Source organism: Bolinopsis microptera, chromosome 11 (assembly GCF_026151205.1).
Source record: "Bolinopsis microptera isolate Bmic1 chromosome 11, MBARI_Bmic_1.0, whole genome shotgun sequence".
Lineage (NCBI taxonomy): Eukaryota > Metazoa > Ctenophora > Tentaculata > Lobata > Bolinopsidae > Bolinopsis > Bolinopsis microptera.
In genome coordinates this window covers 13,780,545-13,797,164 of record NC_087082.1, presented here as the reverse complement: position 1 = coordinate 13,797,164, position 16,620 = coordinate 13,780,545, and the positions used below count along the sequence as shown (strand labels likewise).

The window sequence follows — 16,620 nt, the reverse complement described above, 5'->3', positions numbered from 1 at the left end:
AGTACTGATATAATTCTCATTGAGTGGTATCCAGAGAAAGGAAACTCTCGGTCAGTCACGTGACTTGGAGAATGTCCTCCCTTTGGAGGGTTAGTGAGATGCAGCGTTCCTATTGGCCACTGCCGGCTAGCTGTTTAATAGCTGTCTTCCTGTACACAGTCCAGACTATTGTGGAGTTTAGCAGCCAATGAGATATCGGGGATAAGAGTAACTGACCAATAGCCGATCAGCACAAACCTGTCACGTGGGTTGGTGTGGGCAACAAGCTAGTGTACGTTAGAGTTGCGATGGCAACTCAGAACATATGCTTCGCTCGAATGCTTTTTTTGGCTTTGTGTGTAGTATATGACTATTTTGTCATTGTCTGGTTATGACCACTCTTTCTCTGCTTCCCTCACTCGTGTTCATTTTGTCACAATTAAATACCATTGACAATTGCCACGCTTAATGGAATCACCTCCCACTCCTCACGTTTTAACCTCGCAGATATATCACTTGGTAGTGTGTCTCAAAGAACTTGGCATTTCTCCAACAATCCTCCGCCCTGTTGAAAGACAGAGGCTCCCTCTGTCAGTGCATAAGAACGAGTGACATGCATCATTAACCGTGCTACTTCAGCTCCCCCAGCAGCAGCAGCAGCAGCAGAACTGTAGGGTCATTTGTTATAACTGCTCTAATTATATTACTAAGTTGTAAGAAACCCTTAGGGTCTGCTCCTACAAAACTCAATAATATCACCCTCACTAAATAGCTAGATATCATCGTCACACAATGTGGCAGTTTGATGGAACTTACCTTCATTACAGCAGTTTCTAAAGCTTCCCATTATAGATGGTAACTTTTAAACGACTCCCACTTTGTTGACGGCCCAATGACCACTACCTCTTTTTGAATGGCAAATTGCCTTGGTCGAGGCAGCAGCTCCATAATACCCGCCACCCTACTGAAACGTGGTAGAAGCAAGCCAACACACAAAAGAAGACATGTTACTGTTTAACGAGAGAACTGTATTACAGAAGGGGGATCTGTTAAACATTGATGGTGTGTGTCCGCGGACAGTTATATATTACAGTACTACCCCGACGACCTATAAATAAGTATAACTAGAGTAGCAATTTGGTTTAAACAGTCGCTATTAGTACTATCCAGTACCCTCTCATATAACAAATATAGATATTTTGAGCACCCTCTGGACAGTTCCGGGGATAAGGCATCATCAGGTTGGCAGTCGCCGGCTCGCCAAACCGTGAGCTGCACCCAGTTGTTTTTAACACAACACCAGATCTCAGGTCGTGGTGCACTATATCTGCACTATGAGGGGTGCACTACATATTCTGCACTATGAGGGGTGCACTACATCAAGTGCTCTATTTGTCTCGTGTACTGGTTGTGGTGTGCTAACGTCTAGTGAACGACAACCTGTTAACAGCCTGCTTGATAGGTGGAGGCGCGCTCAGAGCCGCGGCGGCATGCTGCCATCTTTAGTGTGCACTAAATGAGACACTTCTCTCTCTCTACCTGCCTGCCTGTTTAGCATTTAGATTGTTGGTTTTGATCCATTTCTTCAGTATCTCCGGTTGTGGTGGTATCTACTTCTCACTTCTTTGTGTCTGCGGTGAAGTTATGTGGTAATAAGTTGGTGCCAGGTGCCTTTGTAAAGGGGCACAGTATTAGAATTAGATACTAGTCACTAAGTTTTGCTAGACATGACATCAACTTTAAAAGGTGTATCATCCTCACAGACTAGAACTTTTGACAAGCTCTCTCAGTTCTACCTCCACAGTGGAAGATATTTGTCAGTCGTTTACTATTAGTATCAAATCCCTAGTAATGTAGAAAGGATGTTCTGTAAGGTAGCCAGTGGTGCAGACACAACACGTGCATATCACCATGATCCATCTCACCGGTCACCAGAGGTCCACCTCTCTCCCACCACAGATCGCACCTTCTAGTTCCACTCTCCAGTTCAGACTGCTATCAGTACCCTATCAGTAGGGGGATTTGTCGCCGTTTAACCCCAAACTCCTGTCCTGTGGATGGTATTTGCATTGCCCACGTGCCTAATCTGCCTATCACCATAACACACTCAGCACTCTCCTCCAGCACGGGTCAGTGCTTCAGTATCAAGCTCCTGTTGAGGGGATGTTTGGTTCTGGGCACGTGTCCAGATCACTCAGATCAACCGGCACGCGCCCCACCAGAGGGCTCCTCTCTTAGCACGGGTCGCACATGCTCCCTCAACTGTTTCTCACAGTGTAGTAACAGTGTAGCGACACCATCTCGCGTGGGTCGCGTGCCCCTGTTAACGGTTCTGAGCAACCTCCTACCAGTGGTTCTGGAGTGGTTCCAGTCTTATCCACTTGTGCTCTCAGCACCTTTTCTCGCACCTTTTCATCTCCAGATGTTAGCTGGTTTCCTCTCACAGATCCCCCTGTTATCGGGTATATTGTATCCAACATTATCTAATCCACCAACTGTATCTCCTCTCACTTCCTTCCCTCTTTCTGTCTGCGCCACTTCTTCCTTTCCCTCTCTCGAAAGTTTAACCATGTAACGGCTCTCCCGCCTGTCGTCTGAACTGGAATCATCCAACTCAGACAGTGGGAGATATTCAGTAATCAGTTCTTTGCTCGAACACCACACGATTTGTCGGTCCCCTCATTCCCCTCACATTAAATACAAATTATATCTCCTCTCCTCTCGGAAGCAACACTTCACTGACTTCACACTTTATATCACACACCCTGTTGGCCCTGTTCCAGATATAATCTCCTTACGAGGCAGGTCCGGCTCCCTACCGGCCCGTTCTCATATGGTCTGAACAGTGTAGTTGGACCCCCCCCCCTGAACAGGCCTGTATATTTGATTGCATGCTCGGTGGTACAGCACGTGTTTTCACCAGCTTATTAAAGCCGGGGCATGTGGCCCATCTTCTCACTACGCCCTTCTCTTTCTTTTGTTTGGAGTATGTTTACATGTAGTCGCGAGATCTCTTTCTCTCCACCGAGGATATAATGAGAGATTAGCTAGTAGTTCGTTATTAGCCTGCTTGATTAGCCTGAACTGAGTTCTCAGAGTTGTGTAGCACTAAAAAGTTGGACAATAAAAAGGTTTTGTAATTAGAAGAAGCCATTGTTGGTTGTAGTTATAGCCCCCGTCAAAGAGCGACCGGGAATTGAAATGGCATCTCTCTTGATAGATCCGCTCTATCTTTCTGTCTCGAAATCTATTAAAATGTACTCGAACCTTCGTTGGAAGTCGATACCGGTATTTTGACAGATCTTTTGAAGATGAGGCGGGCTACTGATAGTGATCACGTGACATTTGAGACAAAGTCACGGGACACTTCTTCCCATAATTTATTATTCCCGCTCTTTGTGTACCGTGGGTCTGTGTTAATAGTCCCACAAATAATAGCTCTATTACCCTGGACGACATCCAATAATGTTGAAATTATCAGCAAGTTGGTGCCAGTTATAACAATGTTTCGGTGAATTTGACGCGAGCTTCTGATCAATTATATCCAATCTTTAGTGATATATCTATGTATTGATATCAAATTACCGTCTATCTCCCTTGTCTGTGTCATTTAAAGTCAATTTATCTCCAACATCACGTGACCAACATGTTGAACATCATATTCCACCACCTCCCCTGATGAATCATTTAAAGATTGATCCAGGACACATAAATAGATCTTATGCTGCTGACTCACTGGTCACTACCCCTGACAATAGCAAGGTGAGCCCATATTGGAACTACCACCCATCATGGCTCATTTCTTGATTGGGACCCAGGGACCTAGTGTCGAGCCAGAGTCAGGTGGTGGTCGCCAGTGGTCATCAAGCTCCCCGGCTGTCTCATATCGTTTAAACCACACTTTTAGCTTCGTCTGGTTATTACAAGATATATAAGAGCAGCTGTTCAATAGCTTCACCAGGTACAAGATATAGGAGAGCGCGGGGCCGGCCAAATTGGTATGACGCATGCCCACTGCCCAGGCGTGCACCCCTCCATTACCAGATATCCTCCTCGGCCCTATCTAACAGCACTCTCAACTTGCCCCTCTCTTGAAACTATTTTTAGACTCCAAGTCCTCCGCCCAGCCTTATATAACGACTCTATATAGTCCCTATATAGAGCATTATATATAGACTCTATACTCAATACTCAATAGCTGGATGTTAAATAGCACTGATGACGCAGCTCTCTTAATATAATAACTAATGAAACTAATGTCTTGCGGGCACAATTCCAGCAAATATATTACTCTATTATCTTGTACGAGCTTTTACCGGCCGGTATATATTTCAGTGAGCTCTATATTTCCTGTCCACTATTATATTATAACCTGTGTGCCATCATCTGGGCGAGTTGTGTGTGCCATTAGCTGCCTTCTAGGTCTCCTGGTTTATTGTATTTCCCTTTGCTCGCTTTTTAATACTCGTTCCACATTTCGTTTCCACTGGTCCGGTTTTAATTAAATGTTTGAGGATTCTGCCCCCTACTTGCCGCTACTCTCAAGGTGTCCCTATATTTCAATGCTATTAACCCAGTCTATAAGTATCATATTCTGGTCAAAGTACCTCTTTTAGAACATATTACCTCCACAACAAACACCCAGTGTCTGTATAGTGGTTTCTGCAGAACACTCTACAGAATGTTCCGGAACCGAAGAGCACGATGCACTGGAGATACTATCAGTGTTAATGTAGATCAGACCTTATCTGGTGCATTTATGGGGTATCTCTGCTATACAAACCTTCACATCTATCTGGAGACTAGATCTGTTGTCTAGCTTCATTTCACCAGATCTGCCCGCAAGATACGCTCCCTCCCCACGGTTATATTCTCTGTATCCGCTCGTTTCATAAACTACTCAGTTAAATGCGGGCCAATGCGGCTATATATTCCCTCCTTTCAATGCGGTCTAATACGGTAACATTCAGCTGGTCAGTCCTTACTCCTTACAGTTAAACGCAAACACACATTGTTTATAGTTTTCTAAGTACGGTAAACAAGACACCAAGGTGTGTCTACTAATGCTTGTTTCCGCCCCCTACTTACACTTCCTGCCGCTTTCCTGGCAACCTCCCCTCAGTAGCTTCCCGTCACGAGTCTTATCACCATCTCTTATCTGTACTGTTTTTAAATACCTTAATAGAACTTCCAGGGGCTTCAGGTCCCCATTTCAGGTCCTGATCAAAAGCTGCCTCATTTTGGGGATTTGTTAATGTATTTCAGGCACGCTGTGTATTGGTATTTGATGAGCTGTTACCATATACCGGCTATTTGAGTGTCTGTTCTGGTGCAGTTTTTGGTTGTTGCAGTGCAGTGGGTAATGCAGTGGGTAATCAGTAATCTTGCCATTGTCCTTGTTCATTCAATTATCATATTTTTGGGGTATTCTTTCTTATTTCCGTTGCAAAGTATCGATAATTTATTGATCGTATCATCGATAATTCGGCATTCTTGCAGGTTTGTTTCTGGCGGTATTTTTCCTGTTTCAGCTCTCCTCTCGTACAGAGGATAATTTTCATAATCTGCCGGGAACATTTTAAAAATCGGCACGAAGCCGCTCATGATACATTTCAATTTACGCGGCTTACAACTTCATGTACATTCTTGGTTACAACATTCAGACTTTTCGGGTCTTCTTGTTCTTTGCTAAAATTGTATTGGCCGGTACGAAATTACCGAAGCTTTTATTTCGTCAGGTTTCTATAGGAGGGCAAATTTTGGGTGTTGTACGGCTTGTCTTTGTCGAAATGGCGCAGTTGTGTCAGATGTCCCATTTTTAGCGTAGTTTTTTTGGAGGTTACGTAACCCGAAAATGTTGGTTTTGATGTGCACGATCTCATATGCGACTATGTGGTGCAAAGTCGTTGAAAATCGTGCAGCCGGCGGTCCTAAATTTAATCATATCTAAGGATTCGATGACACGTTACGCAGCACTATAGCTGAAACCGATATATTTAGAGTATGATATCTTTATTTGTAGCACCTAGCACTGTTACTGTTGGTGGGGAGATGATGAGCGTTCCTTTTCTGACGTAATTACTCATGAATATAAGTGTGCACCACGTGCATTCAGATTATACTAACTCGTGCATTTATGCAATATGAATATATGCATCTAGTAGATGAATAAGTTGAATATGTTTTGTCTCGAATTTACAGTTCTTCAACAATTTTTATTCGCACGAGATTCTGCTACTCGCCTTCATTCATGTTTTTATAGCGGTCGTTTGTTGTCCCTCAGTGAAACGCCGCCCCCGGCCCCCGCATAGAAAACATGGGTTTGTAACTTCGTTCTGTTCATCCGGTTAAGTTCTGCGCTGTGTCGAACAAAACACGCTCACATTTCCTCTGTCTAATGTTTCTTGTGTGCTTCGTGCTGAGCATTTTACTTGTCTATCTAGAGGGCTTGATATTTATCTCATACTGGTTTAACTGGGTTGGCGGGTTGCTGTTTAATATTAAACTTTGAACTCTAACCCAAATTCTGAACCAGCAAATACTTATGCTTGGCAGTTGGCGGCAACATAAATATTAATTAAATTTTCTCTCGAGTGATAACGGGCACAACTTTAATTTTAGGTTTCAGATAAAATCGCTTAAAAGCATGTTCACGCACACGTTATATTACCTGGTTTAAAGGTCTTGTAGCTTCGTGTGTGTATGTAAATTTAATTGGTTTTAACCTAGTATACCTTACACCCGAAACTTCTTCACTTTATTCATCGCCGATCTCCCAGCTGAAGGGTTAGCTGATTACATCCCTACCACACGAAACTTTATTACTCCAAGCCGACCTCCGTGGAGGTCGTCCGGACCAATCACAGCGAGGTATTTCAGGCACGTGACTTGGTTGGACCAATGAGAGGGCTGCGACGTGACAGTGGTGTGTTTGTGTGTTCGCGTCGAGTGGTGGTTGTCATTGATGAATAGTTTTGCTGTTTTATCACTGTAGTCTCGACTCACTACGATTTGCTGCTGTTTTATTGGGCTTTCTTCACGGCGGTGTCGCCAAATCTTCGTCAGTCGCCAAGATATTTGGTTTACTCTCCGTATGAAGCTTTCTCTTTGGCAATAATCGGATTGTAGCAAAGCGATTCTCACGCAACCCAATCCAGCCAATCAGACAGCAATATACCAACCACGTGACTCATCAGAACCAACCAGAGTTGAGAATCTGTAGTCGGTGACCGCACTGTCCGGCCTAGAGGAAGTGCAATAATATGTAGCATTTATATGCACTCTTTATCCAGCCTCTCTGGAATATAAACTATAGTAGAAAGGAAAGGATTATAAGCTTCAGTGTAAGCGATTGTTCTCAAATAACGCGGAGTACGGATGTTAAATATTTGGAGTCAGGCAACTACCGTGACTAATAGTCGACCTATGATTGGTTTATTCAGATGTACAGTAATCTGCTCTTAGTACCGCTTTAACTTGGCTCTTGTACAAGTCACAGTTGAATATTCAGGATTTGGAGCTCACGAGGTTTGCGTTATTGGCATATTTCCCATTTTGTAGGAAGCAGCTGTTACCCATCTGTTATTACATTCTCTCTGCTGCACTATCTCTTCTCTACTGTCTCTAACAGTATATTAATACTGTATCTAATATTCCGTCATATTATGTACTTTTTATCTGGTATTATCGCTACTGGTGTTGTTTATTTTCTATTTATTCGTTTGCGTCTTATATCACCATGATGGCTGCTGGCTGGCACTGTTACACTTACTCTCCTTTTGTCCTCTTCTCAGTGTCCTCTATCTGCACCGTGTAATTAATACTTACTCAGCTGTCAGGTGTCACATGTGTGCCATTGTTAGTTGTCATAAATCTTATAGTACTCAGTACTCTTCCTCTCACTCACTCACTTTTAAGCTATCCGTGCCAAATACCGATTATTTGCCGTAATTTGTCCGGCTATTCCTCGCATATATTGTAGAAATTTAATGTGGATTCCATTGCTGACATAGTTTTACATGCGGTAAACATATGGCTCACGGTATGGCAGGTAGCCATTAATGTGCCGAATCTAGCTCGCGATGCCGGGAAGTATTTGAATAAAATTACAACGTTCCCACTTCTCGGGCTTCTCTCCCTCACTCTCCGTGTTTCAGAGAAAGTAAGCGCTCTCTGAAGCTCTGAGAGCAGCTCAGCTATTAACCTATTAGCTAGTTGTGGGAGACTGCCAACAGTACAATGTGCCCTGTTCTGTCGCACTGTGCTGTGTCGCAGTGTGTAAAACGATCTAGATTGTTCGCTGTGCTGAGATCATGTAGTACTGAAGTACATATTTCGTTTTGTTTGCTCCACCCTTTGTTCGCTCCGTCGTGGTGTGTCGCCACCACCACACCCCTGCTCCTTGTTGATCTGCCGTCCACAAGATTGATGACTCCTTTTTGCGGCTGCTGTTTTATTCTTCCCACCACAAGGTGAAATATCTGACATTCTCCCACAGGGTGAAATAGTTGACATCGTAACAAGCTGCCAGATTTAGTCTCACTAACTGTGCCAGAGCAGTAATTACACTGCAAAGCTGCAGCTCAGCAGCAAGTGCACAGCTCGCTGCAACACCACCACCACACAAGTCACGTGGTACTCGTGCCCGACTATGTTGCTATCTTGGCCGGGCACAGAGCAATATAAACTTTAACAAGCTGCCGCGGGGTTGTTTCCAGGAAACAAGGAATTGTGCTGCTCTGATTGGTTGGATTGTGACACGTGGGCTGGATACTGTGTCCTGATTGGCTGTTTACCTGGCAGTGTTGCAGTTGGCAGGTGCTATTAATATGAGTGCTGTCTGCTCATTCCAGTAAATATAGGCCATACCTAGTTCCACTGTACTGTCACGACCATTCCTTCCTCGTTCTTATTGGCCCTTGCTGCTTCTAATACTTCTACCTATTACGTACTGTAATTTTTTAGACGCGTTTTTATTGCTGTCTGCCGTACTCAGCTTTTGAGTTTCTATCATTCTTATCTATATTTTTCATCATTCTTATCGATATGTTTCATCAGAACTGCATTACTTGCTGACGTTGCACAGCTTTTGAGATCTTTCTAGAAATGAGGCGGGTACTGAAATTGAAGTGTCAGTTCCGTTGCCGGAGCGTTCATTACTGAGCAGTGAGCTGCAGTAGTCCATGTCGTTACTGTAACTTTCCTACCAGGCGTTACTGCAGCAACTGTAATTTAACGCGTTACCGTAACAACTGTAACCCCACTTGCACTTCCAAGCGTTGCTGTAGTTAACGCGTTACTATGACAATTATAACCCCACTTCCAGATGATTGTGTCTAGACAAAACTTTCATTGTCTAGCCTCATTGTCTACTCATGGGAACAGTGTTAATTTGAACCTAATGTTATCTGCATTTTAATATTTTTAATATATTTATCTGCCCTTAAATCTGCATTTTAACTGTTTGTTAATGTACAGAAAATGTCAGCACTCTAATATCCCCTGTCGTGTGGGTCTTCCACACATCGTGGTACCATTGCTGCGAAATTTGTTGACACTAAAAGTCTCTGTGAAGGTGCAAATATCTTGGCTGTAAGATACCGTGAACTTGCCTCTCCTATTTCCTCCTTGCTTTGTTGGTTGACCGTTAATTTGGTGACCCGCTTTACCCTGATAACAAATTCTTAGTTGGTTTCTTTTTTGTTCATAGTTGGTAATATTCTGGGGGAAAACCTAGTTTAATTGCAGTAGAAACACACCTTGATAACCTGTCTGATAGTCCGTAACTATATAACAATAAACATGTTTATTCAAATGAGCATCATTATAATACTCAGTTTAAGAAAATTTCCGATCTTTAAAAATTGTCGACGGTTTGCTCGCACAAACAGAAATGTCTCCGTTCACCAACTCCAAACCGTTAAAAATCTACGTCCCAGACTTAACTATTGGTCGGTCGAACTTAAACTCTTTACAGTAGTTAAAGTTATGGACATTAGTTCATTAGGGAAGCATTAGCTCTGACCAGTATGAGTCCGATGTAGCGGGCGGCAGTCATATTTGTATGACCTCTCCGTGTATTTTATATATTCTGTGATTGACTCATTGGCATTCTTCATCATCATTATGGAATTCTTCTAACTTTTACACGCTCCGCTTTTTTACATTACGATCATTGCCTACCCACAGTGTAGAATTTCAATTTAAATTTCACCGTTTTTTGTGAGTGTAAAATATAAGCGCACGGTGAAGATCATTCGAGACGGGCGAAAAGATTCTACCGGTACACACTCAAGGTCTTACATTCTGAATAATATGAAAATATTCACAATACCCGCTAGCCTTTATAACTTGAAAATGTACACATTGCATCAATTGTCACGTTTATGTAGAAATATTGCGGATGCCATTATAGGCTATTAGTTTGTAGGGGGTTGTTAGTCCGGGGTAGGTCTGCATGTAGCCCCCAGGGTCGTTCGACCTCGTCTGCTCCTCCAACAATACTCCTTTAACTCAATCATCACCCGGGCCTTTTTTCTTTATTTCGTCTCCCCTTATCACATCTCATCCGGGATTTTCATTTTTCACTGACTTTTTACATGTTGAGCTCCACTTTCGTGCTGATCTCCGCTTTGAATAATTTTCTAAAAACCGAACATTAGCACAAGACATATTACTTACTCCGGGACCTGCATTTTCGTTTGACTCACACAAAGAAATATATTTTTAGTCCTCATACACCACTAGAGCTGACCAACTGAGCGTTATAATCAGGATATTGGTAGAGTAGTGACCGGCTAGTGAGTGTTCATTAATCTGTAGTGCGTGGTCCACCATAAACCGCCTCCCCCGTCATAGTACCTCACCATCCCGCTAGTCACTATCCTTTGTGTGTTCTCCATCTCATGGATTTTCTGTCGGCGGTGGTGGTTCATTTTTGGTGTTCTACGTTATTTTTACCGCCCCAAAACTCGGTTTCGGTGAAATATAAAAAGCGTTTTGACGGAGCGGACAACGCTACACAACTTTATAGTTTATAGTTTGAAGTTTATAGTTTATAATAGTTTATAGTTTGAAGTTTATAGTTTATACCGCCAACACAAGTTGTCATTAGCTCTCATGTAGTTGTCGCGTCCACATAATATCACCGTGGAGATATATTTCATGGAACGTTTCGTCAGTAATATTATATATTCTCTCGGTCTAACTAGTGGTTTATCACACGGTTTACACGTCTACAGTACGTGCTCTTACAACGCGGCAATCTAGCTTTTCAGTAATTGCTCTCTCAGAATATTGTGCTCTTTATTGGTTTATGTTTTCCCGAGGGACGCTAGTTTTGTGAGTTTGAATCTTTATAGAGTGACAGTGTTTGGAACTGTTGTCTAAACGTCGTTCAGTGTCAATTCCTCACACAAGTGTTTTGTTAAACTTGGCGCCTAGTTTAATCCTATGTGGTCGAGAAAAATGTTCAACATCATAGCATAATGTTTTATTTTAAGCTTACTTTATTGCTTTATAACAATTATACTGTTTAATACTCTACATGAGTAAATGAAAAGTAGTTTAATTATGATATTCTAACCAGATATTCTATCTCAAGATTATGTCATATAACTGTGGCTTGTAGCCCGATATATTTAATGAAGTGTAACCTTGTCACTATGTTTGAAGGTGGGTTTTAACTTATTAACTTACTTTTATTGTGTGTTAATTCGGTATGTTACGCTTGGACTGTCCATGTTGTTAGCTGTGTTATGTACGTCCGTTTTTTAGAATAACCCAGATTTAAGATTAATCCCAAATAAAGTATACACCTCTACATATTTTCATGAGACATAGACTGTAAAATAAGAATTAATTCGTTCGTCTCAATTCTTTTAAACCACCCGTTCTAACACCTCCCTTTTCAGCCACCATGACAACAGTGTTTAACGAGACCAAAGAAAATCACCCCGCTGGGCACGTGACCAGAGCCGAAGTGGTTAGCGGCATGTCTACTCCCGAGAAACTTATCGGACGACCCTGTGAGAACTCCGTTATCGCTACCCCCGCTAAGAAGAGGTGAGAAAATTATCACAATTATATCTTTCATTTAAATTTTAAGTGGAAATTGGCCTTGTTTAAGTGAATTTTGTTTAATGGATCTTATAATTTATCTATTTTATAATTAAGAATCATTTTTCGCTCTCTTGAGTGGGTTGATTATTGGGGACGAAATGAGATTCTCATTTTGTCCCCAATAATCTACTATTTTATAATTGTTAAGTCTATCATTAGCGTTCTTTTAAGTGGTTTATTATGATTGACTTAACCAATAACCGATAACCAATGTCAACATTGATTTATAATCGATATTCAATCGATTTGATGTCGGTAAATAATTATTATATTGGCGTTTAGTTAATTAATATTTTATAATCTACCTTTAATCAATTTGTTATTTACATAGGTATTTAATAAACTTATAATTGTGTTATAAATTGTGTTATATATTTATAATTCTAAAGTAAAATTCCCTTAGGTGTCGCGTGAGCAGCGTACCTTTATCAGCTATCCCAGTTTGGCGACCTGAGCCATCTAACATCTGGACCAAAGTCACTAAAGTCAGTAAAGTAAGTACAGTTCCAACCAACTACCATCCAATTACCCCATTACAAGATTGCATGGTTATGTTTCACTGAATTCCGCCGATAATTTTACCGTTATGCAGTCTGCACGTTAAAACATGTAATCTGAAGTGAAATTTAGCAGACTTTGCTTCCATCCGACCACGGTTCATGATTTGATAATCGTTCATTTTGTCCGCTGGACATCGGTCTAGACTGGCGAATAAAAGGGGGGGATATTTGTCATTATCCCGAGAAATGTGTTTCAAGAAATGACCAATATCACCCCCTTGACGCCCCCCTCTTTCTAAAACTCCCCAAGTTTTGTAACGACTGCATGTTTGTACAGGACTACAGTACGAGAAGCGAGTGTCCGAGCTCACCAACGCAGTATAGAATAGGATCCAAGAGGCGGCATCCAGAACATAGAACCTGCCCTTGTAAAAGACCTATTTTAGACTTTAGTAAAATGTGCGAGGTAAGCCGACAACAGATACTTATTCATTTTAGTTTACTCAATCTTTGTAATGAGTGATATTAATGAAGATGGTGTCCTGAATGGTAAATTGATCAAGATTGATATTTTATGTCCCATGAGGGAATTTACACTTACACTCAAGCTGTTTGTCTGGCTCAAGCTCTTTAAAGTCTAGAGACACATGGAATATTTTCACTGCCCACAACTAATTATGTACGCGATATTACTAACTGTTACTCAGCTGTTACTGTTACTCAGCTACATATGTACGTGGTATTAACTGTTACATTTCAGACGTCCTACGTTAAGTTGAACGATAAAAGAGACTCCATAATAATTCCTAAGGTAAGAGCCACGTGCTGGTGTCCACATTATTCCATGAAATAGGTTTCATCATTCATGTTATATTATTATTATTACGATACTTTTACGCTCAGCTATTTTATTTCTTGACAGTTCGCTTAAGCGAATCCCACAAGGTCACAGCGTTTCTCTCTACTCGGCTCCCCCCAGGCCATTATAAATTTACGACAGCTCCAATGAAAAGTTGTCAGATTCGGTGTATGTAAGCACCTCCTAGGACTAGAATCTAATCAAATTCTGTGATTTGTCGGACAGTAATATAAGCTGTTCCAGTTTCACGCCGGCCGGAGGAAATTGTATTTCGGTTGCACAGGGCAGTGATCTAATCTTTAGCTTGTCAGATAACAGATTAAAAATTCAGATAATATATAATATACTCTTACACGCCCCTGTATTCTGAGAAAAGCTCTAAAGTCATCCTCACATTTTCTGACTCATTCACTATTTTACTTTTGTAATCTGATATTTATCTCAATCTTATCAAGATAAACACAAGGAAATGTTTTACAGGGAATTGGGCTGGACATTGTATCCTTGTGTGAGGAACCAGAGATGTTTAGCATTCGACCAATACATCGCGATACTCTGTGTATTGTTAATAAAACACCCCTGTCTACTGTCAATATTGACTTAGGTAAGTTATTTTATTTAAATATTTTAAATAATTCGAAATACTTATTACGGAACTTTATTCCCCTACTGAGAAATAGTAAAATATTTCCGATCATTAGTTGTTTTTGTGAATAACAACGGACGAGAGCTATGATCGTATTACCTGTTACTGTAATGATGCACAAAATCTCAAGTTGCGGTTTGGCCCTGGGCCAGACACCCGCTGATTAATTTTTCTCCTGTAAGAAGCGTGTATCCGTGTAACCTGATACTGCTCGAATATTTATACTGTCGATTTCGGACGGTATTTATTTTTAGATGAGGGTTGCGCTCAGCATAGTTTTGAGATATTCTAACTATATTTTCCCTCCACAGATTCGATTGAAAGGGACTAATGATAATCACTGTGCTCCCTTCATCTCTCTCTCCCTCCTCCATCTCTCTATTTCTTAAGAAAAAGTCCCTGCTCTGGGACGTGTAGGACGGGATATAAACTGGGTACCGAGTTACTGGTTCCTATACTAGTAGGAACCTATCACGTGATCAACACGAGGGTCGAACTCGGTCTCCTGTCCTCCCAACTCTGCTCTCCCTCAGAGCAATGTGACGAATTTGAACTTCTGGTGCAAACCCGGATGTATTTGTTCCTCCGGGCGAGAATATTTAGTTTAAATTTACTAGGATTTTGTTGTGCTGGCAAATTTCCAGCGTAGTAGCGTAGTGTTGTGCCACTCTCGCCACATTTCATGATGGTTCCTGCTTTACAAATTATGACTTAGTAGTTTTAACATGTTATTTAGGTGATATTTAGCCTGTTCTTAGTGTGTATTTTAACATCATGTTTAGGAAAGTAATAAAGATGGCAGAAAAGTTTTTAAACTGTCCATTTTTCAGCTGGACTCATGACGTGACACTGTGTGGACTATATATATTAAGGGTAGATTTATTATGAGTAATATATATGTGCGCTACCGCTGCTAAAATCCCAAATAATAATATAAACAACGACTAAATTTTTCTGTGTAGAAGAGTCTTATAAATCGCTGAGCTTTTGATTTTTGTTCTGTAATTGTTAAATTGACTAGGATTTAATTTCTTAAGTTTTTTGTGCATATTACGTTTTTTTTTCGGAGAGAGAGAGATTGTTCGTGATAGATCTTAGGAAAATTCGGTATCGATAATTCTTCTAGCCGACTGCGTGTGCAGTTTTATGCACATTTCGTCGGCAAAAACTTTGAAATCTATGTTCTCTTTATCAACGCTCCAGACTTTTCATAGGATTTAACTTTCTGAATTGTGTTGTAAAATCATAATCCAGGCGGTTGCCGTGGAATTTAAATGCCGGAGTTAAATAAAATTGCACCGCCGTTTCTCGCCCAATGTGCCCAATAAAATGTTTTAGGGTTCGTTTTTTTGTACAGAATAGTAAATTTTGTTCACTTCTCATTTAAGGGCCAGTGGCGTGGGATTGCGGTGCTACAAAAATTGAAAAAAATTCTGAGAACGGTTGTTGTTGTTGTTGTAATAATATTATAATTTTGACGAAAGGCGATGGACATATTGCATTGGTAATATTATTTAAGTATAATATGTTTCAATTTAAATCAGAATTTGGCAGTTGGATCGCAATAAACGGGAAATTCGCAAGATGATGATTAGTGGTAACCTTGAATTAGTTTTTAAGGAGGAGAAAGTGTATAATATGATAGGGATGGCCGTTATGGGGCATGGCCGCATTTATTTGTTTCAGTATGTTGTATTTATTTCCGTTCACCGGATTTGAAAATTAGTTGCCAGTGAGCAGTGTATTGGTGGTCAAGGTTCCGTGTAAAGCCTAAATTTAGATAGTTTTTAGGATATTTAGGTATCACATAGCAGTTTTGTATGATGTTGATTTACATTGAAGATAATATTGGTTCTGGAATGCTTGACCGTCAATCAGCAAAAACATGAGAAGAAACGGAAATACGCTGTACATATGTGGCCAGCTCGATGTGACGCGCCACAGCACGTGATGTGACGTCACGACATGTGAAGTGACGCCACATGATGTGATGTAATGTCACTTGATGCAACCTGTTTCCGTTTTGCGTGTCCAACTAGCCCCGCACTGTTAGTAGGAGTAGAAACCCAAATTTGACAATGGTATCAAGTGTTTTGTTTGCTTATTTTAAATCGCTTAAATCTTGCGCTGGATTTTTAATTTAAGTTTTATGTATTACGGAAATTTTGTTGGACTACTGCATAATATAGGATAGATCGATAGAGGTTGTAAAATGTGTAATAACTTGAAATATTTTATCTTGATTTTTCATCTATTACTCTTGGAAAGAAATCTTGTTATCCAAACCATGCTGCTTTTCCCATTATCAAATTGAATTTTATGACAAACAGATGGTCTCAACTTATTTTCCATTTAATTTGAACCGAACATTATTATGTAAATTCAATGAAAGGCGATTGCACATGGTTTTAAGTGGAAATACTTTACCGGATAATCGTTTTTGTTAAAATTGGAAATTTAGGAGAAATTGCTGTCACTAGTGTTATACAAATATTTTCATTCCTCCGTTTGGTTAA

The 16,620-nt window shown here is 40.8% G+C and overlaps 1 protein-coding gene across 3 annotated transcripts in view; it reads left to right on the top strand.

The window, feature by feature from the left end:
• The window catches only part of LOC134822696 (uncharacterized), a 36,598-nt gene extending 19,978 nt beyond the window's left edge, over nucleotides 1–16,620 (top strand). For 2 of the 3 annotated variants that reach the window (XM_063833891.1, XM_063833892.1), the window contains 6 exons: nucleotides 11,892–12,042; nucleotides 12,503–12,593; nucleotides 12,937–13,065; nucleotides 13,360–13,410; nucleotides 13,939–14,062; nucleotides 14,416–16,620. In XM_063833891.1, coding sequence (XP_063689961.1) covers nucleotides 11,892–12,042; nucleotides 12,503–12,593; nucleotides 12,937–13,065; nucleotides 13,360–13,410; nucleotides 13,939–14,062; nucleotides 14,416–14,435 — 566 coding nt within the window. In that variant the 3' untranslated portion in view covers nucleotides 14,436–16,620. Of the gene's footprint in view, nucleotides 1–11,546; nucleotides 11,653–11,891; nucleotides 12,043–12,502; nucleotides 12,594–12,936; nucleotides 13,066–13,359; nucleotides 13,411–13,938; nucleotides 14,063–14,415 lie in introns of those variants that run through there. The other variant, XM_063833893.1, reaches the window with a different exon arrangement.